The sequence below is a fragment of the Peromyscus maniculatus genome, chromosome 23, assembly GCF_049852395.1.
Source record: "Peromyscus maniculatus bairdii isolate BWxNUB_F1_BW_parent chromosome 23, HU_Pman_BW_mat_3.1, whole genome shotgun sequence".
Classification (NCBI taxonomy): Eukaryota; Metazoa; Chordata; class Mammalia; order Rodentia; family Cricetidae; genus Peromyscus; species Peromyscus maniculatus.
In genome coordinates this window covers 45,786,123-45,814,003 of record NC_134874.1, presented here as the reverse complement: position 1 = coordinate 45,814,003, position 27,881 = coordinate 45,786,123, and the positions used below count along the sequence as shown (strand labels likewise).

The window sequence follows — 27,881 nt, the reverse complement described above, 5'->3', positions numbered from 1 at the left end:
CCAGCATACATATACTCAGGCCACCGCAGTGGACAAGAACACCGTGGTTCTTTAACAATGTTCAAGCTTAAGAGTGAATCAGATACAAGGAACTGCAAAGCATCACCGGGCTTGGTGGGTGCCATGGGATCTAACCAAGGGCATCCTGAAGAACGTGGCTACTTATTACTGAGACTGGGTCTTGCTGTATAACAGTCCTGGCTGGCCTTGAACCCCTGGGCTTAAGCAATCCTGCTGTCTTTTCTTTGTGAGTAGCTGGGACACCAGATGTGTTACATTGTAACTGACTAGGAAGCAAGCTTTATGTTTGCTGGTTTGTTTTTCTTTCTTTTCCTTTCCTTTTTTTTTTTTCTTTTAGGTATAGGCCTCATGTAGTCCAGGCTGGACTCAATTGACTTTGTAGCTAAGGGTAACCCTGAATTCCTTATTCTCCTGCTTTCACAAAATTCCAAGTGCTGGGCTATTACCTGCTTTTGCCACCAAGCCCAGTTTAGGATGTTCTTTTTAAACAATTAACGAACTGTGTATGTGTGCGTGTATGTGTCGGGGGGGGGGGGGGGGGGGGGGGGGGGGGGCCCGCGCGCGGCGATGTTAGTTGTGGAGAGCCATACGATGTGGAGGCCCAAGGACAACCCTGGGGTGTTGGTCCTTTCCCTTCTACCCAGTCTGAGAAGGGGTCTCTTCAGCACTATACAACCCATGCTGGCCCATGAGCTTCTGGAGACTCTCCTGTGTCTGCCTCTATTTCCCCCAGGTGTGCTGGGGTTCCAGACCCACTACTCCATCCACCTTCTTCTGTGAGTTCACGGGCTTTGAAGCCAGGTAGGTGTCTTGCGGGAGCAGTAAGGGCCCTTAGCCACTGAGCCTTCTTCCCAGCACAGGAAGCAGACTTGAAGCCATGAAATCTGCATTCGCTGTGGAATGCCTCCATGCATTCCTTCCCCGCCCCCTCTGCAAGAAAGGAGTCCCTTCTGCCAGACTGTTTACCCAAACGGGTTGTGGAGGTCCAGCCCATTCAACCAGAACTACCAAAAGAAACAGTGGAAGAAAGAGACAAAATATCATTGTTTGCAGATAAAGACTAGGAAACACATGCAGGGACTGGAAAACGGTTACTAGAAGTAGGTAAATGTGACTAGATAGATACAAAATATTCTGCACTGAGCTAATGACCCAAATATCACTTATTAACTACAAAAGAAGACACAGTAACCATGTGATGGAGAGCAAACACTCCCAGAGCACTCGGGTGTTATCAGCCACATCCAGAGAGGTGTGCGGACCCCCTTCCTTCCCAGCCCAAGATGCTTATACTGATTCTAATCAGCATTTTTATCAACTGAGAAAAAATTGAAACTGAGGGCAATCCTATAAAATACGTGGCCTGTTTCCTGTTTTTAAAATGTCATGGTCAATAAAGATGAAAAGGTTGAGGATCTGTTGTGGGTCACAGGGACTGAAGTGCAAGATAATAAATACAACAGTGGCGCATGCCTACTATCCCAGGAAGACAAGGGGTGCCATTTAGCAGTAAGTCTCCTGGCTAGGGCTCAGGAGGTCCTGGGGCTCAGTCCTTAGTACTACAAATGAATGAATTCTCTTTCTCTCTGTCTCTCTATCTCTGTCTCTGTCTCTGTCTCTGTCTCTCTCTCTCACACACACACACACACACACACACACGCACACGCGCACACACACACACACACACACACACACACACACACACACACGGCGGGGGGTGCTGAGACTGTTTAGCCTGGGTCCAATGCCAGGGTCAGAACATCTAAAAAAAAGAACAGCTGAAAAAAAGTTGGTATATGGGGGGAGGGACTCATGATCTACAGTTACTGGCTGCTTGTGGGGGACACATTTTCCTCAGGGGTGCAGCCACCGGCAAGGTGCCCACGCTCTTGTAAACAACCCCTCATCCTCCCTCACACAGAAAACTCTAATGAAATGCATTGAGTCACTACAAATAAAAAAACAATAAAGGCACAAAAGCAAAAAGCAGACGAGCAGGGAAGAGGAAAGGGGGTCCAGAGAAGTGGAAAGGGGAAAGAGAAGGAAATGGAGAGTCAATATGACCAAAATTTATTTATGAAATGCATGTATGAAGGTGTCATAACGACACCCATTAATACGTATAGTTGATACGTGCTAATAAAACAGCTTAAAAGACTGCTACACAGACTACTGTGTCAGTTTCCTATCAACATTCAATTTCTTGAAGTTCTATAAAAAAATTCTTGCAGAAAATACATGTTGCAATAGTAAGGGGGGAAAGGCACTGGATACAGAATGCCTCACTCTGCACACACAGGAAATGCTGGAGGACACAAGGCAGAAGCCCCACATGGAGAAATCCTGGCAGATGACTCAAGGGAGGGATCAGTACTCACCCTGCAACTGTGTGTGTAAGCTCCAGTGTTTTCAAACTCAAAACTCTGAAAATAAAGTATTATAACATACCAAAGAAACAAACATCCAAACACCTACATTCTCCACATACGAACATAAATATCTATAAAACGATGAAAAAATGTGTCAGTAAAATGGCTCAGAGAAAGGGTCCAGGGGCCTGCCACCAAGTCTTCGATGAAGAAGAGAACTGACTCCTGAAAGCTGTCTTCTGACCCCCACATACATGTTTCTCTGCTGGCACACACTAGACTAAATGTACTCTTAAGAAAAGTATGTTTTTAATAAAACAAACAACAACAAAAAAGAAAAGGTCAGGGGACAAAGATCCCTTGGTCTCCCCAAACCACTGCATGGGACATCTGGGTAAGTGGGACAAGGAAATTGGGAGCTGGTGTAAAGAAAGCTGTATTTCCAGGCTTCTGAGTCTTGGTATAATGTCCGGGCCTGATGGGAATGAATGGTGATAGGGGTGGAGTCAAGAGCAACTGGGGGTGGAGCCAGAGGCAGATCCTAAACAGCTGTGTCTCCAAGGCCACAGGGCCCTCTCAGCTAAGCAACCTCAGCCAGTCAGAAACCCGCAGGCAGTGTGCACTGATAAAATTATCTGTTTTAAACAGGGTCTGTCTCACTTTGTAGCCCAGGCTAGCCTCAAATTCACATCCTCCTACCTCAGCTTTCCAAGTACTGGATTACAGGCAGTTGCTACCATGACTATCTTTATTTACAAACTTTATTTACAAACATAGGCAGCTGGCAGGCTTTGGTTCCCAGGCTGCAGCTGGCCACCCTGATCTCAGACAGACTGGCCAGTTGCTCAGTCAGTGAGCTGCTGTTTCCTTCTGTCTGGGCATGCTGCCCTTCCCTGGAGAGGCCAGGAACAGAGCTCTGCTCACAGTCATGAGTGGACGTGAGATCGGTCGCTCTCTTTCCTGTTAGCCACCAGCCTCAGAGATTCCACTGAACTGCACTGGGCAAGCTGGGGCTGGTACAGTCTCCAGATGCAGCAAGCCTTGACCTCAAGAGACTCTTATGCAACAGCCAATACTCATCCCAACACCTACTTACCTGCCATGGCAGGGCAAGGGTACCACCACAAAAGCTTGTCAGGCATCTGGGCATGGTGGTACATACCTATAACCCAGCACTTGGAAGACTGGTAAAGGAGAATCATGAGTTCAAGGTCAGCCAGATCTCCATAGAGAGAACCTACCTAAAAAGCAAGCACACTCACAATAGCAGCAACAACAGCTTGTTAGATAAATGCACCTGGCATGGCAGGCTGAAAGAGGCAGGCAGACACACAACAGCCACCTACCTGTCAAAGACTCTTACCGCCTGCAAGACAGGGATGAGATGCTGAGGAGCTGGACTCAAATGGAATTAAGATGCCCAGGAAGAGCAGCAAAACCACTGTAAAAAACAACTCCTGGCTCGAGAGGTGGCTCAGTGGGTAAAGTGACCTCCACACAAGTGTGAGGATCTGAGTTCGAATCCTCAGAACCCACGTAACACCAGACGTGGATAGAAGGCATCTCTAATTCCAGAGCTCCTGTAGGGAGAAGGGAGATCAAGACAGAAGAACCCTCACACTGAAGAAAACTTCTGCTGTGACATGGATAAACTGATGTGGCTGTGCTCAGTAGCCGGGAGACCTGTGGCCCTGAAGCTGTATCAAGGACACTGGGGAGCAGCCTGAGCCTGTGGCTGCTTGAGTGTAAATGAAAAGCTGGACAGAAAAAATAAAAAGCAAACAAACAAACAAACAAACAAAAAAAAAAACAGTGCCTTACTGTAGCTCAATGCAGCTGGAGAAAGTTCTAGATTCTCCATGGCATCCTGGCTAGTCAATCTAAGGGTAAGTAAATGGGGAAAATGTGCCTACACTGTGATTTCTAGAGAAAAACACCCAGGAAAGGGAAGCTGAGCATTGAGCAGTCTTTTATGTGCTGGGACTAAACCAAGGAGCTAGCATTTCTTGGCTGATGTGGCTGAAACCAGAGGCGGCTGGATATTCCTGGGTATTCCTGGGGGAAGGATGTTTTCTTCCAGCTCCTATGAGTCATTCTTCATTCCCAGAGCAGGGCCCTACCCGTGAGGCGAGGCACGCTGGATCTGAGCTTCCCAGAGAGAGAGAGGGAGGAGCCCCCTCACCTCCGCAGGGTTCCCTTTTCAGCAACCTAGGGCCAAGGTGGCGGGTGGGTGACTGCCAGCCTCACTCCTTCTACACTAGCTCCAAGTGCTGCTAAATTCACAAGAAGGCCCCTCGTGTGCCACACACCCATTGCCAATCACATGGTGGGGTGTCACGTCTGGGAGGGTTTTCTGGTCGCAGCACCCTGTACTGCCTATGAGTCTGGTTTGCCTGCTGCCCATCACAACCACCATGCAGGACCACCATGCAGGACCACACAGCCCCCTACAGGAGAGGCTGCACACAGCACACAAAGACATTGTATATTTTCTTTAAAAATCATTTCAGCGCTAAAGACTAAACTCAGCATCTTCTATATGGTAGGCACATACACTACTCCTGGGCCACACCCCAGCCACTCAGAGCCTGTGGGAGTCTAGGTAAGTGCTCCCCTGCTGACACATCCTCAGCCCCCAGGCCGGGCTCAGACAACATGAGACCCTGTCTCAGAAAGAACAACAAACAGCAAAACTATGCTGTATCAAAGAGCTTGTTCCTATTAAGATCTACACTTAAAAAAAAAAATCATTAGGGTTGGAGAGATGGCTCAGTGGTTAAGAACCCTGGCTGTTCTTCCAGAGGACCCAGGTTCAGTTCCCAGCACCCACATGGCAGCTCACACCTGTCTAACCAAGCTTATGCAAGGAACTTCAGGGTAAACTAGCTTTATTTTTATTCAGTATGATGTACAGAAACCTGAAAAGTCTGCACAACTCAGTCCAAGATTTTTCCCGCAGCCGATATAAAATCACGAGTGCCGGTGAAGGAGTGATTCCCAGTATGGGATACAGTGAGATCTGAACAGAAAGTGAGCACTGAACGCCAGCTCACAGACGTGGCTCAGGGTCTGCATTGCAATGAACCCCAAAGAAGCCACTTGTCAAGTCCTGGTGAGAGATAAAAGCCAGGCAGGCATGACTATCTGGCAAGCCACTCAAATGCTCCTCTGGTCTCTAGCTAAGGTGCTCTGTGGCCAAATCTTCTCCACATCCTTCAGCCAAAATAACAGAACACAGCAAGTGACAGCAGAGGCAGCTGTGAGTCTAGAGGGCTCGCACGTTAGACACTAGGAAGCTTACAATAAACCAAAATCACTGGGTTGGCGAGATGGCTCTGCCGGTAAAAACCGCTCACCTTGCAAGCCTCTTGACCCAAGTTCTATTGCCAGGACCCATAGCAGAGGAAAGAAGCAATGCCTGGAAACTGCCCTCTGCCCTCCACACATGTGCGGTGGCATGCACACCTGTAAACATACACACAAACACATGCACAGGCATACACTCACATACACACGATAGTAATAAATAAAATAAATTTTAAAACCCAAAAGATCCAAGAGTGATAACAGCCAAACATACAATGCCTCTTGTTCTAAATTGGGGGTTTCATTGAGACAGGCTCCTCCACGAAGCCCAGGCTGGCCCACAACTCAAGATCCTCTTCCAGCTACCCAAATGATGAGGCACTGCCACATTCCACCACATCTGGGGTTCTTTTCATGGAAAAGGTCCTTTTGGCTTGTTTTGTTCTTTGAGACAAGGTCTTGTGTAACTTGTTTCAGCCTCAAACTTGCTCTGTAGCCAGGGATGTCCGAGATGTCCTAGAACTTCTGTTCCTCCCAACTCTACCTCTCCAGTGCTTGGACCTGGGCTCCTGCCACTCCATTCCCAGCTCCCCACTCCCTCCGGGGCTCCCTTATTTACCAGCAACGCTTTACCAGGAAGCTAGAAACCTGGCAGAAATGACACTTTGAAAACCAACTACAGAATCTCTAAACCAGTTATAACAGGGCCCATTTCCAGGAATCGAAGTAAAAGCATTTTTTTTCTATAATCCTCTCATTTTAATATGAAATGCTTTAAATGTAGGGTAATTATGGAAATGAGGCATGGCTGCAATTTAAGTTGTCATTAATTTAGCAAGTTTATTCCTCCGACATTCACAAGATGCAAAAACAAATAGCAAATCACTCGGTCTCCCAACCCCAGCTCCTCTGCTTTCATTTCTGCTTTTTAAAGTGAAGCTGGGTCTTCTTCCAAAGCATCAAGTAAGAACTCCCATTATGTCTCTATGTAGTCTCTATCAGCCCAAAACGGCTTCCATAAGCTCAGGACAAACTCAGGTAGGATGCACTACATGACCAACAACATCTTTCCCATGGACTGCTCTTCTAAATTATATATTATCTAACTACTGAATATGATAGATAGATAGATGGATGGATGGATGGATAGATGGATAGATAGATAGATATGAAATGCTGGCTGTGGTGGTGTACATCTGTGGTCCTAGCAGTCGGGAGGTGGAGGATCAATTCAGCCATCCTTAGCTACAGAGGAAACTGAAGGCCAGCCTGGGTTCCTTAAGATCCCATTCTCAGCAAAAGAAAATCTATAAAAATCTTATTCTTGGGCCAGGCAGTGGTGGCGCACGCCTTTGATCCCAGCACTCAGGAGGCAGAGGCAGGAGGATCTCTGTGAGTTCGAGGCCAGCCTGGGCTATCAAGTGAGTTCCAGGAAAGGCGCAAAGCTACACAGAGAAACCCTGTCTCGAAAAACCAAAAAAAAAAAAAAATAAAAAAATCTTATTCTTTAGGCAATAGACCTCGAGTCCTCAGTGCAAACTGAATGGGTTACATTTTTAGTGCAGAACTGTGCTGGTACCCAATTCACTACATCCCTACAAATTTTCTTGTTTGTTTCTGTTTTCTGGAGACGCGGTCTCCTGTAGCCTTAGCTGGCCTTGAACTCACTATGTAGTCAATGCTGATCTCCTGCCTCCACCCACTAGATGCTGGAATTACAGGTATGTACCATTACACCCAGTTTATGTGTCCTGGGACAGAACACAGGGCTTTGCGCATGGAAGGCAAGCACTCTACTCACTGAGTTGCAGCCCCAGGCCCCCACAGACCTTTTGGAAGCAACTTTGTAACCAGACAACAGTATAGCAGGACTGACAAGCTTGACACACAACAGCAGGTGCTTCCCACCAAACACAAGAAAGCCTTTCTATAGAAGGGGGCTGTATTTCAGTCCTGACCTCAGAACTGCACAGCCAACAGCTCTCCCTCCCCACCTCCCAGCATGCTGCACTCCAGCCCTCCTCCACCGAACCAACCATCACCCCACTCCACCTGTCCTCAGGCTTTTCACTTGGATCTTTCCCACTCTGAGACCTTAGGACTGTCTCCTCTTCCAGGTGGCATCTGCTGCCCTCCCAGCAACGAGACTGACCCTCCCAGTCTCCTTCCTTCTGAGCTGAACCAGGTTCCCTCCATGCAGACACTGAATAAGCAAAACCCCAGTTCCCATATCTTCCAGCTTTGACCCCTGGACGAGTTGACCTGATACCCTCTCCTATACCAATGGTCAGGATGAAGCTGTTCACCAACATCCATTCCTAACTAACCTGCCCCCATCCAGCAGCTCCCTGGGGCAGTGCCTGTAGGGGACCAGGGTGGAGGACTCCAGGAGAAAAGGAATGCTGTGACCAGCCCTAGAGATGCTTGGCAATGGGAAGAAGTCAGAGGAACTGTCTGTCTTCACAAAGTCAGGCATTTTCAAGTGAAATTCAACATAACATCCAGCTGCTAACTAGTTGCTCAATGGCTTACAACTAATTGGCTAGTGTCAACTGACCAGCTGGAAACAGCAAAGATCCAGCATGAACCTTTTCATTAGGTCTGAAGCAATTCCTTGGGTAGCAAAGTGGCCATTACAACTGGTTACATTTTTTCAGGATGCAAGTCTGATGGCTGTGATCTGTAACATCGACCATCTGTCCTGCTCCCTGAGGCAAAGCCCCTCAGTCCCTCTGACTACTAGATGCTGGCATCCAAATGAGCCATGAAAAGTCCTAGTGACGACACATGGAGCTCAGGTAGTGGCTGGCAAAAGCTGCTAACACAGTGCCACACTTCTGTCACCCCAGCACTTGGAGGTGGAGGCAGGAGGATCAGGAGTTTGAGACCAGCCTAATTGAATCACATGGTGAGTTCAGGGCTAGTCAACATAAAGGGCTGTGTGGGTGCGGGAGAATAGCTCAGCAGGCAGAGCCGATCAAGCAGAGGACCTGAGTCTGATCCCCAGAGCCTGTGTATAAAAGCCAGGCTCGCAGCACATGTTTATGATCCCAGCACTAGGGAGGCAGAGAAAAGGACAGTCCCCGGGGCTCCCTGGCCAGCTGGTCTAGCCTAATTGGTAAGTGTCAGGTTCAGTGAGAGACCTTGCCTCTAAATGCAAGGGGGACAGCTCCTGATGAATAACGCAGGAGGCTGTCCTCTGACACACTGACACTGACACACACACACACACACACACACACACACATCTAATCTGATCAAGAGGACAGTTTGTCTCCTGATAGCCACACCAAAAAACCAGTTATGCGGCTGTTTTGACCAAAAAGAAAAGATAAAGATCAAACTGGAATTTGATCCAATCTCTGGGTTTGATCCAACACCCATTTGCAGGTACGAAAAAGGGAACGTCTGCTCGTATCTCTAGAATTTGATCTTAGGAGGAGCTGTGGGACCTGCTGGGGACAAATGACCCTGGTCCTTCGAGGCCTAACTCAGCAAGAGAGCAAGAGAGACATATGGAGATGGAGGACACAGATCCTGCAGGGCTGGGGAGGTGGTGGGGTGGGGAAGTGCTCACTGGGGAGCGGGAGAGCCTGAGTTCCATCCAAAAGAAACTCAGACAAAAATCAGGGTGGGCCTGTAATCTCAGAGCTAGGGAGGTAGAGAGGAGGATTCCTGGGACCCAGTGGCAGGCAGTCTAGCCTAATTGATGAGTTCCAGGTTCTGTGAGACACCCTGTCTTCAAAAATAAAAATAATAAATAAATAAATAAATAAATAAATAAATAAATAAAATAACTTATGAGAAACGACACCCAAAGTTGATCTCTGTCCTCTATACCTACTCATACACATGTGCACATGTGCCCCACACATAGTTACATAGACATGCGTGCACGTAAGAAATAGAAGACAGACAGACAGCTCCATGCCTGGACCTTATTTGGACTAATTCTAGTAAATTCAGAATGAAAAATCAGAACATCGTGAAGCAGTGGGGTTTTGAGTGGGTACTGCCAACAGGAGAACTTACTATTTGTTTTGTAGGTGAGATGAGCTACTGTGGTGACCTTTCTCTCATTTGAAAGGACCCTAACCTTCCACAGAGCAACATGACACCTACAGTTTGCATCTAGTATAAGCAAAACTGGGGAGGAAGATATGGCGTGGCCGAGAGACAGCAACTGGAGATGCCTGGTGCTGGACACACAGAAGCTCAGCACTCACATTTTAATTTTTATTTTGTTTCTTCAGTACTAGGATCAAACCTGACCCCTTACTCAGCCTAACCAGGGGAACTCTAAGCAAGTGCTCTGCTGTGGCAGCGGAGCAGGAAGAGCTGAGAAGAAGAGCAGCTTTCAAGTCCAATCAATTCCAAAATAAACGGTAAAAAGAAACATACAGAGACGATCACCAACACTGACACACAGACACTCACGTGCACAGGCACTGACGCCCACCCAAGGAAGAGGCTGAATCAAACCTCAGACACAAATATGACCTGGTGATGTAGGCCTGTCATCACAGCTACTCAGCAGGTAGAGGCGAAAACTGAAAGTTCAAGGCAACTGTGGACAAGTTAGTAAGAACTTGTCTCAAAATAAAAAATGAAAAGAGGGCTGGAGGGTGTGGCTCAGTGGTAGAGCCCCTGCCTAGAATCCTCCATTGAGGGGCTGGGGTGTGGCTCAGTGATAGAGCACCTGCCTAGAATCCCCCAGTGAGGGGCTGGGGTGTGGCTCAGTGGTAGAGCACCTGCCTAGAATCCCCCAGTGAGGGGCTGGGGTGTGGCTCAGTGGTAGAGCACCTGCCTAGAATCCCCCAGTGAGGGGCTGGGGTGTGGCTCAGTGGTAGAGCATCTGCCTAGAATCCCCAGTGAGGGGCTGGGGTGTGGCTCAGTGGTAGAGAGCTTACTTAACAAGTACAAAGCCCTAGGTTTGATCCCCAGTACCACAAAGGTACACTCCCTCCACCTGCATGCCTGGCAGCTCTGGGTGGTTCTCCACCCAAGGATCAAACACAACATATCAAAACCAGCTATGTGAGGAGACACTTTTCCGACAACAGTATCAGAAAGTACTGAAGGTTTGAAGACATACCTCTAGCAACCATCAGGGCTGGATTCTGGTTCCCCTCCTGTGTGGGAGATGCCTGGGAGAGTGTGTGCTGTGTGCAAATGTCACCCATATGGCTGTCACTGTCATCTATCCTGAGGGTGGAGTAGAAGGCAGCTGAGGATGGGGCTGCTTTGGGAATCAGTGTGGGCGTCCACAAGGGACAAAACCACCAAGCCTGGAGCTACTGCAGCTTGCTGAAGGCGGGCAACAGTTAAGTCAACGAAATTCTAATGCAAAACGGGCTAACAAAACAGGAGATAGGCATAGAAAAAAAAAACTGCCATTATTTCCAAATCACTAATGAATTTTTCATTTCAAGATAAAAATTGAGGGGTGTTAAAAAAAGAAAGCGAGCCTTGGGGCTGGAGAGAGGGCTCTGGGGGTGAATGCCGGCAAGCATGAGGACCTGACTTCAGATCCCCAGCACCAAGCAAAAGGTGAATGCAGTGTCACACTCCAGCAACCCCAGTGCTGCAGAGCTGAGTGGGAGCTTCCCAGGACTTGCTGGCTGTCAGTGTAGCCAAGCCAGCAGGTTCCAGGTTCAGAAAGAGACCCTATCTCAAAATATAGAGTGGAGAGTGATAAAGGATGATACTGTGATACCAGAAGCCACCCTCTGACCCCAACACACACACACACACACACACACACACACACACACACACACAGCATACCTGCAATTGCCATGATCTGAACTCGCTGGAGTATCTGGATTACTTTCAATGTGGACATTCTTAATCAGCACTCTAACCCCGAACTTGACAACATCCTATCCTATCCATGAGACTGTTTCTTTTGGAGCTCCCTACAGTCAAAAACAACAGGAGACACCCCCCACCCCCCGTCAGAACTGCTCAGCTGGCCTGCTGACAGGTTTTTCTGAAGCAGGACAGACATGACACTCATTTGCTGGTTTTCCTTACGCACACTGGTTATGACTCTGCTGACATGCTCAGAAACACCCCTAAAGTCAAATACACACAGCTGGCCTGGGGAGACGGCTCAGTTGTGTTTGCCACACAAGCATGAGTTCAATTCTTCAAAGTAACATTAAAGAAGCTAGACATGCTGCTGTGGGATCATAAGCCCAGAGTTGAGGAGGCTGGGAGAGGGATAATCCTGGGACTTACTAGCCAGACAACCTAGACATCTAGATTAGGTGAAATGCCCTGTCCCCCAAAACAAGGTGAAGAGTCAATGAAAAGGACATCCAAAGTTGACCTCTGGCCTCCATACACGAACACAGAGTCGGGAGAGTGGGTGTACACACACATACACACACACACACACACACACACACACACACACACACACAGCACAGGCACTCTGCTGCACTTCATCTATAGGGCTGCAGGGCTCAGTCGTAAATCACTTCCCTGACAGCTAAGCCACCATGCTCAGACACGTACCCACTACACATGCCAGCTCCTGAGAGACAGACTTCCAGGCACTGCACATACCAACATCGTTTCGAAAATACCAGCCTTGGCCTATTCAGTAGATGAGCAGGACCCTGTGGTTTGAAACCTTGCCTACAGTGGGGAAGAGACAGTCCTGTGTGAAAGAAAAGTCTTTTCTCCAAAAGGCAGGGAGTGGGGCTGGGGAGAATCAGTGAGTAAGCACTCGGCGCACAAGCATGGGGACCTGCGTTTGACTCCCCAACACCCACATAAAAAGCCAGGTGTGCTTTCCTGCAATGCTGCACCCCTAGTGCTGTGGGTGTGGAGACAGGAGGATCGCTGGGGCTTGCTGGCTGCCAACCTAGCTCCAGGTTCTGTTTGAGACTCTTCCTCAGGGAATCAGGTGGAGTGACAGAGCAGGACACCCAGTGGCCTCTTCCTCTGGCTTCTGCATGTGTACCCCCACCCCTAACAATACAGTCAGCTAGATTCTGGCAGGGGTATTTGGGACAGGAACCCTAAAAAGATTGTGGACTGATGTGTTTCCAGAACCTGAGTTACAGAAAGGAACCCTAAGAAGTTGGAGAGAATGGTCACCTGTCAATTCTCAGGCCCAAGAACGCATTTAATGGCCCATTGACTGAACAACTCTCCCTCCAGGCAATCTGGCTTTATCTTCTTTCAGTGATGGAGACGAACACAGAGCCTTGCACGAGCTAGAGAAGCATTCTACCACCCGCTACAGTCCAGCCCGTACACTCTGCAGGGACATAGCTTTCAGGTTTGGGAAAAGAAGGTGACATTCCCTCTCACACCCTAATAAGATGAGTCACTGTTGGCGTTGGAAGTGATTCAGTACAGAATCTGTAACATATTTGGACCCTGGGAAGGCAGACACACACAGCAAGTACTCCAGACCTGGAAATGACCCCAGCAAGAACTCCACACTCGGGGTGCTCGTAAACGTGAATAACGAGACAGACACTCACACCTGGCCGTGAACCTTGTCAAGCGAACACTAGTGAGAGTTAGAAGCAATTACCAAATAGAAAAACAAAGTGCTGGGAAGGAAGTAATTAACATAGCTTTCTCCTGGTAAGTTCTGAAGGTCCTGGACCTCTAGGGTGACAGAGGACTGGGCATAATGGGAGCTTGGAAGAGGGTAAGGTAGGCATGCTGTTGACTATCACAGGAGCAGTATCCTGGGACATGTATTTCCCACCACGTCTGGGGGTAAATTAGGGCACAGCACTTCCTGCCCAGCTACTAGATTGAAAGCATCTGCCTCCAGACATGCTCTTAGGGCTGGACTGTCCCCCCACCCCCAAGGCAGCTCCCTGGACCATATACCTCCCAGGCAACACTCTCCCAGGCAGGGGTAGGGCAGCTCATCAGTCCTTCCAGGTCCAGGTCAAAGGAGTAAACACTGGGGTCCTGACCTATGGGAGTCAGGAACAGGAGTGTACCTGGATTATTCAGACCACAAGGGACAGACGTGGCCCTGGTGGTTCTGGCTAAACGGAATCAGGGTTGAGGGCCATGGGTGAGGGGAAGAGTTATGGTAGTTCAAGCTGAGTGGGGTCTTATGCTACCAGGGGTTTAGGTAGAGAAAGCTAAGGGTCAGGTAGTGACCCTGGAGGAGGGGAGTGTTTCAGGGCTGGAAGAGTCTGGGGTGACTCAGATAATCCAGACTGGTGAAGATGGAGATCAGGGGGAGCTGATGGTCTCAAGTCATCAGGGGTCAGAAATGACTTCTAGAGGTGTAGGTAGGGTGAAATAAAGGTTAGGGGTGGGCCCTAGGGCTTTTGGGTTAAGTAAAGTCAGGGGTAACTGCTCCTGGATGGTAAGATAAAGGTCAAGAGTGACCCCAGGTACTGAGGACAGGTGGGATTAGGGGTAACTTGGGTTCAGAAAGTAAGGGATGGAATCATGAGCAACCATCTCCAGCATAGGAGGGGTGGAGGCCAGATGGAATAAAGGACTGTGTGTGTGTGTGTGTATATGTCTGTCTGTGTGTCTGTGTGTGTGTGTGTGTGTGTGTGTGTGTGTGTGTGTGTGTGTGTTGGAGAGAGACAGAGAGAGAGAGAGAGAGAGGGGAAGGGGGTTTAGAGTGGACCCCAGTGTTTAGGACTGTCCAGGGTCGGGGTGACAGAGGGTTTCAGGCTGAGTTGGGTCTGGGTTTGGCCCTACCAGTCAATCAGGGCCCGCCCAGGAATCAGGACCCAGTGAGTTAACAGGCAGGGGTCAGGCTTAGTTGGGTCGTGATTAACATCAAGATAACCACGGGGTCAGAGCCAGGTGAAGGTCTAGATCACCAGTAACTTAAGGATCAGGCTTAGCTGGGTGAAGAAACCAGGTAGCCAGGGGGTCGGAGCCAGGTGGGATCGAGATCAGTGTAACCAACGGGTCAGAGGTAGGTGGGGTCAAGACTGGAGATGACTTAGGTAATCAGAGCCGGGTGGAGTCGAGATTGGAGGGGCTAGTTCTTGGCAGGTCGAGATGGGGTAGGGAGTGACCAGGGGCTAGGACCTAGCAAAAACGAGATGGGATTGGGGAACGACCCAGAGGCCAGGCCAGGAGTCAAGCTCAGGAGGTCACCAGGGGTTCAGACCGGACAAGGTCGAGATCAGGGGGTGACAAGGGACCAGGCCGGGCGAGGTCGAGATCAGCGGGTAGCCAGGAGATTGAGACCAGATCCGGAGAGGGTTGACCCGGGGGTGGCGCCGCACTCACTGTTGGGGTAACTGAAGGGCTGGCGCTCCCCGCCTCTGGAAGGCCCCGTCCACGAAGACACCGTTCTTGCCGAGGCAGCGCAGATAGAAGTGAGGCTCCTGGAAGCTGAGCTGCAGGTGGCGCCGGGAGATGAAGCTCGACAGGCCCATGCTCAGGTCCACCGAGCCCTGCGACGAGTTGCGGCCGATGGTGACGCTGGGCTGTCGCATTAGGAACTCGAACTCCCGGCCCTCCAGGCGCGCCAGGACCGGCCCGGGGCTCTGGCGCACGGAGGCGGCGGCCGCGGCCACCAGAGCGGGCGCGGCGGTGGTGGCAGTGGCGGTGGTGGAGGGCACCGGGCCGGAGCCGGGCACAGCGGGCAGCGCGGGCGGCCCGGGCGGAGGCTGCGCCGGCGGCGGCGGGGACGCTGTGGCCGGGAAGGCGGCGGCGGCGGCCGCGGCGCACAGCACGGGGCTGCAGGGAGCCGAGCGCAGCGCCAGCAGGGCGCGGGCGCCGCTGTCCTCGCCGACTTCGGCCATGTTCGCGCAGCACCGAGCGGCTCCGGCGGCGGCCGAGGCGGCGCGGGGCGGGACGGGGCGGGGCGGCGCGCGCGGAAACCCGGGCTGGATTACGGCAAGGAGCGGAGCCCGGGCGCTGCAGGGACCCCCTGACGCTGCGCGCGCAGCTTCCACCTCGGGGTGGGCGGGTGCAGAGAGGCAGAGAGTCAAAGAGCCCCCTCCTCCCACCCCGAAGTGCGCGCGATGGTGTTTGACTCACCACGTTTTCACGGGTGTCCTACTGGGGCTGCAGATCAGTTGCCCAAGGATGCTTGTGATGGTCTCAGCTCATCGCCGATCGCTTCTGCACGGCTGTTCTTTTTGTGTTTTGCTTTGTTTTTGTTTATAATGTTGCAAATTACATTTTATTCACTTATGTATTTACTTGTGGTTCTCCACCATACCTGGTGTGTGTGTGTGTGTGTGTGTGTGTGTGTGTGTGTGTGTGTGTGTGTGTGTGTAGATTAGAAGGGACAATTTTCAGGTCTATTCTCTCCTACCCTGTGGGTTCTGAGAATGGAATTCAGGTCGAGCTTGGTGACAAGTATCTTTACCTACTAAGCCATCCTTGTTTTGTTGTTTGAGACTCTATCTCATACCCAAGCTGCCTGGTTTGGCTACCTAGAGCAGGCTGGCCGCAAATTCATGATTTTCCTGCTCCAGCCTCCTGAGTGTGGCTATTACAGGTGTATGTCACCAAGCCTAGCCTTTTTAATTAATTTTTCATACAGGATCTCTGGCTATATAGCTCAGACCGGCTTCCAACTGGTGACCCTCCTGGCTTAGGCTCCTAGATGCTTGCTGGAGTCACAGGTGTACACTACCACACCTGATTTCCCTTGTTCCTTTTAAGGTGAACAGCTCTGCAGGTTCCTAGAGACTATGGACACCCTAGAGATGGACGGTAGTTGAAAACATTTAAATGGTGAATTTGGCAGCATGTGCATCCCTTGAGCACTTCAAGGTTCTGCATTGGGATGCTAATTAGCCAAGTCTTCCTCCAGGAACACACACATACATATGCGCACTCATGCGCGATTTCTCACACTTAATAATAACTGTGAAGGAGCTGGCTCAGTTGGTAAAGTGCCTGATTCTTTCATCTCCAGGACTGGAGTTCATTCCCCAGCACGGACTTCAAAACCCATTGAGAGCTTCTATAATCCCAGTGCTTTAGGGTGGAGGCAGACAGATCGCTGGAGTTCATTGGCCAGCCTGCCTAGCCAATCAGTGAGCTCCACATTCATAGTGACTCGCTGTCTCAAAACAAAAACAAAAACAAAACCTCGCAAACAACAATAACAAAAAGGTAGAGCTGAGGGCAGGCGGTGGTGGTGCATGCCTTTAATCCCAGCACTCGGGAGGCAGAGCCAGGCGGATCTCTGTGAGTTCGAGACCAGCCGGGGCTCCCAAGTGAGTTCCAGGAAAGGCGCAAAGTTACGCAAAGAAACCATGTCTCTAAAAACCAAAAAACAAACAAACAAAAAAAAAAAACCAAAAAAAAAAAAAAAAAAAAAAAAAAAAGTAGAGCTGAGCCTTGGTGGTGCGTGCCTTTAATCCCAGCTCTTGGGAAGCAGAGGCAGGTGGCTCTCAGTGAGTTCAAGGCCAGCTTGGTATACAGAGTGAGTTCCAGGACAGCCAGGACTGTTACACAGAGAAACCCTATAAAAAGAATTTTTAAAAATAATTATCATGAGAATAGAGAAGTAGGTCCTGCCTTCAGTGAACTTCAGCACTAATGAAGATACAGATATGAATTAAAGACCCATACTAATCAATGTAATGCTCACAACCATGCAGGGTATGTGTTGACAGGGTGCATGTGTAGGGTGCATGGCAGAGTGTCTGGGGGGACAGGTAGAAGGGAGATTTGGCTTGCTTATGATGGGAAGCTACCCTGCCTACCTAGCTCCCACTCTGGACCCAAACAGGAGAACCAATCACCCTGTTATAAACTGGTGGTTCTCAGCCTTCCTAACGCTGCGGACCCTTTAACATAGTTCCTCATGTTGTGGTGACCCCCAACTAAAAACACTGTTTTTGTTGCTACTTCACAGCTGTAATCTTGCTGCTGTTATGAATTATAATGTAGAGATCTGATATGCAGGGTCAAGAGGGTTGCAACCCACAGGTTGAGAACTGCTCTTAGAAAGGCTACAACTAGGGATCAGCATATTTGAGAGGCCAGGGACAGAAGTTGTTTTTTGTTTTTTGTTTTTTTTTTAATCTCCGTCTGTTGGGTTTGTTTGTTTCACACCTGGTCCCTTGTAGCCCAGGCTGGCCTCAAACTTGCTCTGTAGCTTAAGTTGAAACCCTGGTCCTCCTGCCTCTGCCTTCAAAAGATAGAATTCCAAGTGTGCACTATCAAGCTCTGCTCAGGTTTTCATTTTCTTTTTCCTTTTTTTAGTACTAGAGTTGAGTCCAGGGCCTTGTGCATGCAAGTGCTTTGCCTCTGAGCTATGTCCCACCCCTTTAACATTATATTATATTATATTATATTATATTATATTATATTATATCATATCATATCATATCATATCATATCATATATATCATATTATATTATACTATATTAATTATATATTATATCATATCATATCATATCATATCATATCATATATTATATTATATTATATTATATTATATTATATTATATTATATTATACTATATTTATTAGGTGTGTGCAGGTCAGAGGGCAACTCTCCTTCCACCATGTGGGGCCTGGGGAATAAGACTTGGATCCCCAGCCTTGGTGGCAAGCCCCCTTACCCGCCGAGCTGTCTTGCCAGCTGCCACCACATCTTGTATTTTCCATTTTCAGTCAGGTTTCACCTCGTTCTCCAGACTGGCTTTATTCTCATGCTGCAACCTAGACAGACCTTGAACCTGAGCTCCTCCTGGCTCAGCCTTCATAGTAGCTAGGTAGGATTACATGCCTGAGCCACCAGACCTGGCTCAGGGACATGCTCTTCGAGAAACTGAGGCAAAAGAACCTGATTGAGGGGGAGGACAGTGAGAGCAGAGGACAGAAGAGCTGAGAAGCCTCTTCCCAAAGGGAGGATTCTTGAACAGGAGTCCAGAGGATGAGCTGACACTGGCTGGGGCTGGAGACTAAGTGTGGGTGGATGGCTTCCAGCCAAGGAACGTGCATGCTAAACACTGGAAGTCCTGTGTCCAGGAGGGATGGACAGAAGATCACTGCATCAGGGAAAGAACAGCCAATCCATCTGAACTAGATGAAGGAAAGGAGGCCCGTGTAGGACCCCAAGAGCCGTCTGAAGCACACCATATGCTTGTAGTGGAGTCACCCTGGATTGTAGGGGGTGTTGTCTGTGCCTTACCCTGAAGCACTGCCCCTAGTGAGGCAGCAGGTAACTGCTAGGTACATGCCCCACCCCCTGCGCCCAGACGGGAACCCCTTAAGGCCTGGGATGACATATGTGCTCCTGGGCTCTCTGTCTCAGCTACCTCGTGGGCTTGAATGCTGGTGCTGTGGATCAAGGCAGAGCTCTCCTGAGAACCGAGGTGGACCGTGCCCTACCCCTCCAGGATTCCTTGACCAACTCCTTTATTCTTGTTGTGAGTTAAACTCCGAATAAATTCCTTTGACCATCAAATAGATTCCGTGGAATTATCTCATTACTGGATTCCGTGGAACTTGACTAAAATAGCAGTCAAAGTGGCTGTGGGATGCTGATTTGGAAACTGCTCGACTAGGTAAAGCAGGTGTAAGGAAAAAGATGGGGAAAAACCAAGGGTTCCAGAAATATTGAACACACACACACACACTTTTTCTTTTAAGTTCGGCACACACCTGTAATCCCATTGCTCAGGAACCAGAGGCAGGGGAATCTCTCAAGAATACTAGGTCAGCCCAGGTGACATAGTGAGAGCCTGCCACAACCAACCACCTGTAATGGTGGGGCGATGGCTGTGAAAGCACGAAGACCAGAGTTTGTTTCCTAGAACCCAGGAGACAGAAAAAAGCCTGCACGGTGGCATGCGCTTGTAATCCCACCACTGGGTTGGTGGAGGCAGGAGGATTCCTGGGGCTCGTTGGCCAGTCTAGCCTTAGAGGGGGGACCCTGTCTCATAGGAGGTGGATGTCATTTCTGAGGGTGACACCTGAGGTCTTCCTGTCTCCATAGGCATGTGCACACACATACACCTGTACATACATAATGTCCCTGCACTTATATGTGTGAAACTTCTGTGTTACCATAGGACACTGAATCTCATTTCTGGCCATATCTAAAAGAACTGAAAGCAAGGTGTGTGTGTGGTGGTGGTGGTGGTGGTGGTGGGTAATTACATACAGTAAAGCTGTGTTCGTGACAGCTTTACTCACAATAGCTAGAACGTGGAATGAAGTCAAGAATTTAAGCCAGCCTGGTCTACAGAGCCAGAACAACCAGGACTGTACAGAGAAACCCTGTCTTGAAAAACGGAAGGAAGGAAGGAAGGAAGGAAGGAAGGAAGGAAGGAAGGAAGGAAGGAAGGAAGGAAGGAAGAAAAAGAAAAATAATTCATACATACACACACACACACACACACACTGCACATACATCTAAGGGAATATTAGTTAGCCTGAAAAAGGAAGGGAAAAATGTGATGCCTGCTGCAGTGTGGACGAATCTTGATGACACAATGCTGAGTGAAATAAGCCAGACCTGAAAAAACACAGGGTCTTATGTAGCCCTGGAACTCACCATGTAGCTGAGGATGACCTTAAACTTCTGGTCCTCCTGCCTCTACCTCTGAGTGCTAAGACGGCAGGTATGTGCACCACCCCCAGTTTGTGCTGTGCTGGGGATCAAACCCAGGGCTTCATGCATGCTAGGCAAACACTCTACCAACTGAACTACAGCCCCAGCTCCTACCGTTAAACTTCAGTGGGGCCCAAAGACTGGTCATGGTCACAGAGGCTAACAACAGAATGGTGGGAGGCAAGGGCTCTGAGCAGGAACTCGTGTTTCTGTGGAGACAGAACTTCCGTGTAGAAGGCGAGAGTTGAGGTGGATAGTGTTGGTGGCTGCACAGTCGTTGCTTGCTTGTTACCTGGCTTTCCTTAGACAGGATCTTACACTTGTAGCCCAGGCTAATCTGGAATTCCTCTTGTAGCTCAGGCTGGTCTTGAATTCATGGTGATCCTTCGGCTTCAACCTCCTCAGGGCTGGAATTACCAGCCACTGAGCCCGATGGGCCTGATGGTTGCACCACAAAGTGAATTTAAAATTTTTATTTTGTGTGTGTGTCGGGGGAAGGGTGGTGTAGGTATACCTGTGTGTGCAGGCGTGCACCCCACCCCACTCGTTCATGGGAAGAAGCCAAAGGACACTGGGGCTCCTGCTCTATGACTCTCTGCTTTTGTTCCTTGAGACACCACCGAACTTGGAGCTGTCTTGGTGGCTAGCGAGCCCCAGCCATCTCCTGTCCCAGTCCCCACAGTACTGGGGTGATAAGTGTGTGTCCAGCCATGCCTAAGTTTGGTGCTGGGAATTTGAACTCCGGTCCCCATTCCTGTACAGCAAATGCTCTTCTTACCCCCAGGACCATCTCCCCAGTCCTAATGTGGACATTTCAGTGCCACTGAACCACACACTTAGAAGTGGCTAATACAACATATTTCTGTATGTTTTATATCAATACAGCTGAACCAGACAAGACTAAAGAGGACAGGAGGGGTGTGTTGGGTCCTATAAGGATTTGGTAACTGGATGTAGTGGTGTATGCCAGACATCCTAGTATTTGGGAGGCAGAGGCAGGAGAATGGCCAAAAGTTCAAGGCCATTCACACAACAGAATAGGTTGAAGCAGGAAAAACAAAAGGTAATTTTCTTTTCTTTTCCTTTCTTTTCTTCTCTTTTCTCTTCTTTTCTTTCTTCCTTCCTTTCCTTCCTTCCTTCCTTCCTTCCTTCCTTCCTCCCTCCCTTCCTCCCTCCCTCCTTCCCTCTGTCTCTCTCCTTCATTCCTCTCTCTCTCTCTCTCTCTCTCTCTCTCTCTCTCTCTCTCTCTCCCTCCCCCCTCTACCCCTCTCTCTTTGTTTCTCTTCTTCCTTCTCCTCCTCTATCGAGGAGGAAGAAACCGTATAGTAATGATATCAAGAGCTTTCAAAGTCAGCTCACACTGACCTTGGCAAGTCTAGACATCTATTTAATTGTCTGCGATTCCTTTTTTCCTTACACAGTGATTCATTGGCTATATTGACAGCTACCATAGAGAGGGCAAGAAAAGAGCCCGTTTTAAAAAGGGCCCTTGAACAATGAAAATGTGGGAAGCTGAATTCTTCTCTGGATCCCTTTGGGTCTAGAGGACCTGCTTAAGCTGTCTGACAAAGCTTGCACTCTATAAAGAAAAGAGAAAAGGCCTGCTGCCAATAAAGAGCCCCCACAATCCCTAGCACCTTACCTTCAGCCAAACCTCAGAGCTCTCAGCAGGATCCAAAAGAAGCAGACCTAACTCCTGTCACAGAGCCGTCCACAAGAAAACTGTGCTGTATTGGCTGATGGTTTTATTTATTTATTTAGTTATTTTCACTTCTTTGAGACAGGATATCATGTAGCCCAGGCTGGCTTCAAACTTACTATGTAGCCAAGAAGGACCCTGAACTCTTGCTATCGGCCCCCCACCTCCACCTCCTCAGTGCTGGAATTGCGAGTATGCGGCCCCACACCCAGCTCATGAGGTGGGAGGGCTGGAACCCAGGGCTTTGTGTGTGCTAAGCAAGCACTCTACCGACTGAGCTACACCCCCACCCCCAGCCCAGGGAGATGTCTGAGGCTGGGTCAAAGAGGTAGTAAAGTAGCTGGAGAAACCATCCAAACAAAGCAAAACAACAAAAACCCCACAAAGAATATGAACAGGCATGTCTTTGAGGAAGATATTTGGGTAGGAAGCAGGCATATGAGGAGCAGGTAAAACACTTGCTGTGCAAGCCTAGCCACCTGAGTTTGACCCCTAGGGGCCACATTAAAAAAGCCTGGTGTGGGAGTGTGTCTTTAATCCCAGCCTTCCTAGAGAGATGGGAGGCAGAGACAGACAAGCTGGCCAGCAGCTCACAGACCAGCCAGGAAGCAGAAGAAACAATAGAAAAATTTCCTTCCCAGGGTAGAAGGTGAGAACTGAGTCCTGAAAAATTGTCCTCTGAGCTCCACATGTGTGCTATGGCATGTGCACCTGCATGCACACAGGAACACACACACACACACACACACACACACACACACACACACACACACTAAATTTTTCAAAAGAAATAACTACATTAACAAAAAAATCATCTTTAAAAATTCTAGGGCTGACTCAGTGGTTAAGAGCACTGGCTATTCCTCCAGAGGATCTGAGTTCAATTTCCAGCACCTACATGATGGTTTACAGCCATGTGTAACTCCAGTCCCAGAAGATTTGATGCCATCTTCTGGCATCCACAGGTAGTGTATGCACATGGTGCACAGACATACATAGAGACAAACCGCTCACATACATAAAATAAAAAATAAGTAAAATCTAAACAAAAGCATAGAGATGCTTAAGATCATTAGGAAGCAAATTAAAATCACAATGGCTATTACTACATATCTCTCCACACTGCTTTCCAAAGCCCACAAAATCGACATAGGTCATGAGAATGGGGAGTAACTGGAACATTCCCAGGTTGCCGATGCAATGCATAGAGGTAGTACCGCTTTGAAAACAGCAGTTTCTTTTCATTTTTTAAATTTTTTTAAGATTCATTTTTATTGTATGTGCACTGGTGTCTCCCCTGCCTGTGTTTCTGTGTGAGGGTGTCAGATCCCCTGGAACTGGAGTTAATACAGACGGTGGTGAGCTGCTTGGCAATTTCTTATAACTAGGAGATAGTGAATAAGAATGTTTTCTGTGCAAGCCTAAAGACCTGCGTTTGAATCCCCAGTACTCATTTAAAAAGTTGAATGTGGCCATGCTTAAACCCATAACCCCAGTGCTGCCAGGGTAGAGGTAGGAGGATCCCTGGGGATTGCTGGCTGCCAGCCTAGCCCCAGGTTCAGGGAGAGACCCTATCTCAAGGGAATAAGATGTAGAGTGACAGAGCAGGATGCCTGATGTCCTTCTCTGGCCTCCATGTATTTGCAGGCATATATGCCTTCACACATATGGCCATATACCATACACACATAAAATACACACATACACACACATGCACACACACAAAAACAACATTCACATTTCAAGATATTTGTCAGACACACCCCCACGCCCCTGCCAAACAAAAATTTGTATTGAAGCCAGGCCTGGTGGAAGAGGCCTGGAGTTACATAGGAGGCTGAAGCAGGATAGCAAACTCTAGGCCAACCTGAGTTACCTCGTGAAAATCTGTCTTAAAAATTAAAAAAAGATAGCCTAGTGGTGGTGGCACATGCCTAAACCCAGCACTTGGGAGGCAGAGGCAGCCAGATCTCTGAGTTAAAGGCCAACCTGGTCTACAAAGTGAGTTCCAGGACAGCCAGAGAGGCACAGAGAAACCTTGTCTCAAAAAAAACAAGGTAAAAAGTGTAGGTCAATGGTAGAGCACCTGCCTAGAATGCCCCATTGAGGGGCTGGGGTGTGGTCCAGTGTAGAGTTCCTACCTAGAATCCCCCAGTGAGGGGCTGGGGTGTGGCTCAGTGGTAGAGCCCCTGCCTAGAATCCCCCAGTGAAGGGCTGGGGTGTGGCTCAGTAGTAGAGCTCCTGCCTAGAATCCCCCAGTGAGAGACTGGAGTATGACTCAGTGGTAGAGCCTCTGCCTAGAATCCCCCAGTGAGGGGCTGCGGTGTGGCTCAGTAATGGATTACTTGCTCTGCCACACTACAAAAAGAGAAAAAAAAAAGAAAGAAAGAAAGAAAGAAAGAAAAGAAAACTTAAGTTGTGTTGTTGACCCAACAACCTGCAGGCAAATATTGCAATTACTATTAATTCATAATCACCCCAAGCAGGAAGCAACCCAACCACATCTGAATTAACAAAGTGTAGCACCATATTATGCAAAGGAGTATACTGTAGCAAATATGGATTCACAGAACCTCAGAACTGCATGGCTGAATCCCGGGGCACTCCATGTGGTTTCTGTGACCTTCAGGTAGAAGCACAACAATATGACATAGAGGAGTGGCTGGCAGCAGCTGGCAGCAGCTGGAGGTCTAGGGACAAGCTGACCACCAAGTGACACTTAGGAACTGGCAGGGAGGGCTAGAGAGATAATCACCATGACAATTTACACCTTTGTATAGTCGTCAAAAGGAGGGAGAACCGGGTTGGAGATGTAGCTCCGTGGTACAACATTTGCCAGGCATGCACAAGGTTCTGAGTTCAAGTCCAGCACTACACCCCTCCCCCAACACACACAGAGCTTTGCACTAAAAGGAATTTTACTGGGGCTGAGGATGAGACTCAGAGGGTAGAGTGCTTGCTTGGCATGCATGAAATCCCGAGTTCCTCCCCCAGAACAGCATAAGCCAAGCTACATGAAATCCTGTCTGGGGGAAAGAAGAGAGAGGAGGCAGAAGGAGAAAGGAAGGAAGTGGGGGCGGGGGAACAAACAAAAACTCTCTCTCACACACAAATAACTTTACTTAAATCTCACCTTCCCTTAACATTTTTCTTTTTAAGAACCTGGAGCATATGTGTTGATAAACCCCAAATAAGGCTTAAGAGCTATGCTATCAAGTTCAGACGTCACTAGCCACAAAGCACTGTTTTAAATGACATTGTAATGGAAATGGAATACAATTCCACTTTTCGGGCTGGAGAGATGGCTCAGAGGTTAAGAGCACTGGCTGTTCTTCCAAAGGTCCTGAGTTCAATTCCCAGCAACCACATGGTGGCTCACAACCATCTGTAATGAGATCTGGTGCCCTCGTCTGGCCTGCAGGCAAACATACAGGCATAATACTGTATACATAATAAATAAATAAATAAATAAATAAATAAATAAATAAATAAATCTTTTAAAAAAAAACAATTCCACCTTTCCATGGCATGAGCCACACTTCAAAGGCCCAGCAGACACCTGTGACTAGTGGCCACGTGGTCAGGACAAATGAAGAAGAGTATGTCGCTGTACCAAGTCCCACCAGGCTCTGCGACCCTCCCCCTCCTTTCCTCTTTATTCTCGTCTTCAATACCTATGTTCCTTTTCTTCTTTCATATTTGAGAGAAAGTCTTGTATAGCCGAGGCTAGGTAGGTTCCAGCTTGTTATGTAGCAAAGGATAGCCCTGAAACTCTGACCCTCTTGCTAAGATGGCAGGCATGCCCACCATAAAATTTACATAGTGCCGAGGATCCAACCAGTAGTTTGTGTGTGCTAGGCAAGCATTCTACAAAGTGAGCCACATCCAGCCCGCTCCCCATTTTTTTTTTTTTGTTTTGTTTTTGTTTTTTAGACAGGGTCTCACTGTGTTGCCCTGGCTGGTCTAGAGCTCATTATGTAGACCAGGCTGGCTTTGAGCTCCCAGAAATCTGCTTGCCTCTGCCTCTGTCTCCTGAGTGCTGGGATTAAAGGCATATGTCACCACGACTAGTTCTCTTATTTTCTGTCTGCATCTGGCAGGCTGGCCTGCAGCTCAGAGGCCTCCAGTCTCTGAGTTGCAAAGCTGTTTTCTTCAGAAGAAAACGTTCCCTTGTAGGGGGCAGTGAGGAGACTCACAGAACTCACTGGTGTGGTACCAGACTCCCCAACATCACCTTTCCCTGACAGAGGTTACATAAGCAACGAGTCCTCCCTGGGGAAGAGGACACACTTCAGAGGTGTAGCTACCTGCAGCTGGCACTGATGGACTGGGATGGGCCTTCCACAGCACAGCTTCCTGAGCCACCCAGACACTTATGAGGGCTCATGTTTCTGTGAGAACCCCCTTACCCAGGCTCCTGGGAGGGACCCCCCTCTCACCCGCACTCCTGTGGAAACCCCAATGAACTCATTGTCTCACTAAGGCAGACTTGGATAAAATGGTTTCTTCAGTCTGTTGTCAGTGCCCTATCTAGTGTGATTAAGGATCTGTTCGATACATGCCACCTTCTGAGTGCTGGGATTACAGTTGTGGCTTCTGGGGATCTGAACTCGGGTCCTCACACTTGTGAGGCACACGTTTATCCACTGAACCATCTCCCCAGCCTCTATTGTTGGCTCTTTGAGTTTAGCCCTGGATGGTTTGGAATCCAGAATCCCCCTGCCTCAGCCTCTAAGTGCTAGAATGCCACACTCAGCTTTTTATTTTTTTTTTAGCTTTTTAATTTTTTATGTGTGCATACATGGTTGTATGTGTGTATGTGCGCGCATGTGTGTGTGTGTGTGTGTGTGTGTGTGTGTGTGTGTGTGTGTGTGTGGTGTGTTGCTAGGGATGAGACCCAGAGCCCTGTGCATGCTGGACAAAAACCTTGCCAATGAGCTGCACCCTCAGCTTGAGCCCTCCATGTTTAGAAGCCACTACTCCATACTCTCACCCTAAAATGGAGAGCTGAAGCCATGCTTCAACCTTCTTGTTGACCCCCTCCTTTTCCTGTCTGCTAGATGTCATGTCCTGCTGTTATTATGCCCTTTTCAGAACCTTCTGGCATGTACGGTGTTACTTCCTGACTGTTCAGGGAGACCCTAGGATGTTACATCACACAAAAACCAGAGGGAAATAATTTCTGTAAAGAATTGACAAATGTGTTACTAAAAAGGCAGAGGTCAAAGTGTGTGCATGTGTTTCCCCCATGTACATATACATGTGCCCCCCGCCAGGTGTGTGTGCACTGCCCCCATGTGTGAGACACAGAATAACCCACTGCAGAAACACTCCTTACCTGTTAGAGAACAGCCTGAAAATCCTATTCAGCTCGTTTCTCATTGCTGCTCACTTGTGTTCCTTTAAAGTTACCCTGCATTTAGAACTCAAATGAATGTTTGAAACACTGGCTCAAGAGAAGAGATGTCTGACTCCAGCACCACAGGATATGTGTTCAAACCAAGGCACGAGGGGAAAATACCCTTGCCAGAATATGTTGGAACTCAGACAAAGGGAGAACTGTGTGTCGGTGTTTTTGTGTGACAGTTATCTTCAAAATTATTTTTCCCTTTCTTCTACTTTTTAGCTTCAAAATCTCAACCCTCCTACCTCAGCCCCTCCATACCATGCAAGACTTCAAAATCCTCCTCCTCTCCTCCTTCTTCCCCTCCCCTCCCCTCCCCTCCCTTCTCCTCTCCTATTTTCTCTCCTCTCTTCTCTCTCCCTCCCCCTGCTACCCCCCACCCCGTGTGTGTGTGTGTGTGTGTGTGTGTGTGTGTGTGTGTGTGTGTGCTCATTGGATTCATGGAACTGGAGTTGCAGGCTGTTGTGAGCTGTCTGATGTGGGTGCTAGGAACTGAACTTGGGTCCTCTGCAAGAGCAGTATCTTTTCTTAAA

The 27,881-nt window shown here is 48.6% G+C and overlaps 1 protein-coding gene across 2 annotated transcripts in view; it reads right to left on the bottom strand.

Annotated features, from left to right (window-relative positions):
- The window catches only part of Foxk1 (forkhead box K1), a 66,134-nt gene extending 50,650 nt beyond the window's left edge, over positions 1 to 15,484 (bottom strand). The window contains exon 1 of one of the 2 annotated variants that reach the window (XM_015986311.3): positions 14,943 to 15,484. In XM_015986311.3, the coding sequence (XP_015841797.2) occupies positions 14,943 to 15,460 (518 nt within the window). In that variant the 5' untranslated portion in view covers positions 15,461 to 15,484. The remainder of the gene's footprint in view (positions 1 to 14,942) is intronic. The other variant, XM_006992683.3, reaches the window with a different exon arrangement.
- Between the last annotated feature and the right edge of the window lie 12,397 nt (positions 15,485 to 27,881).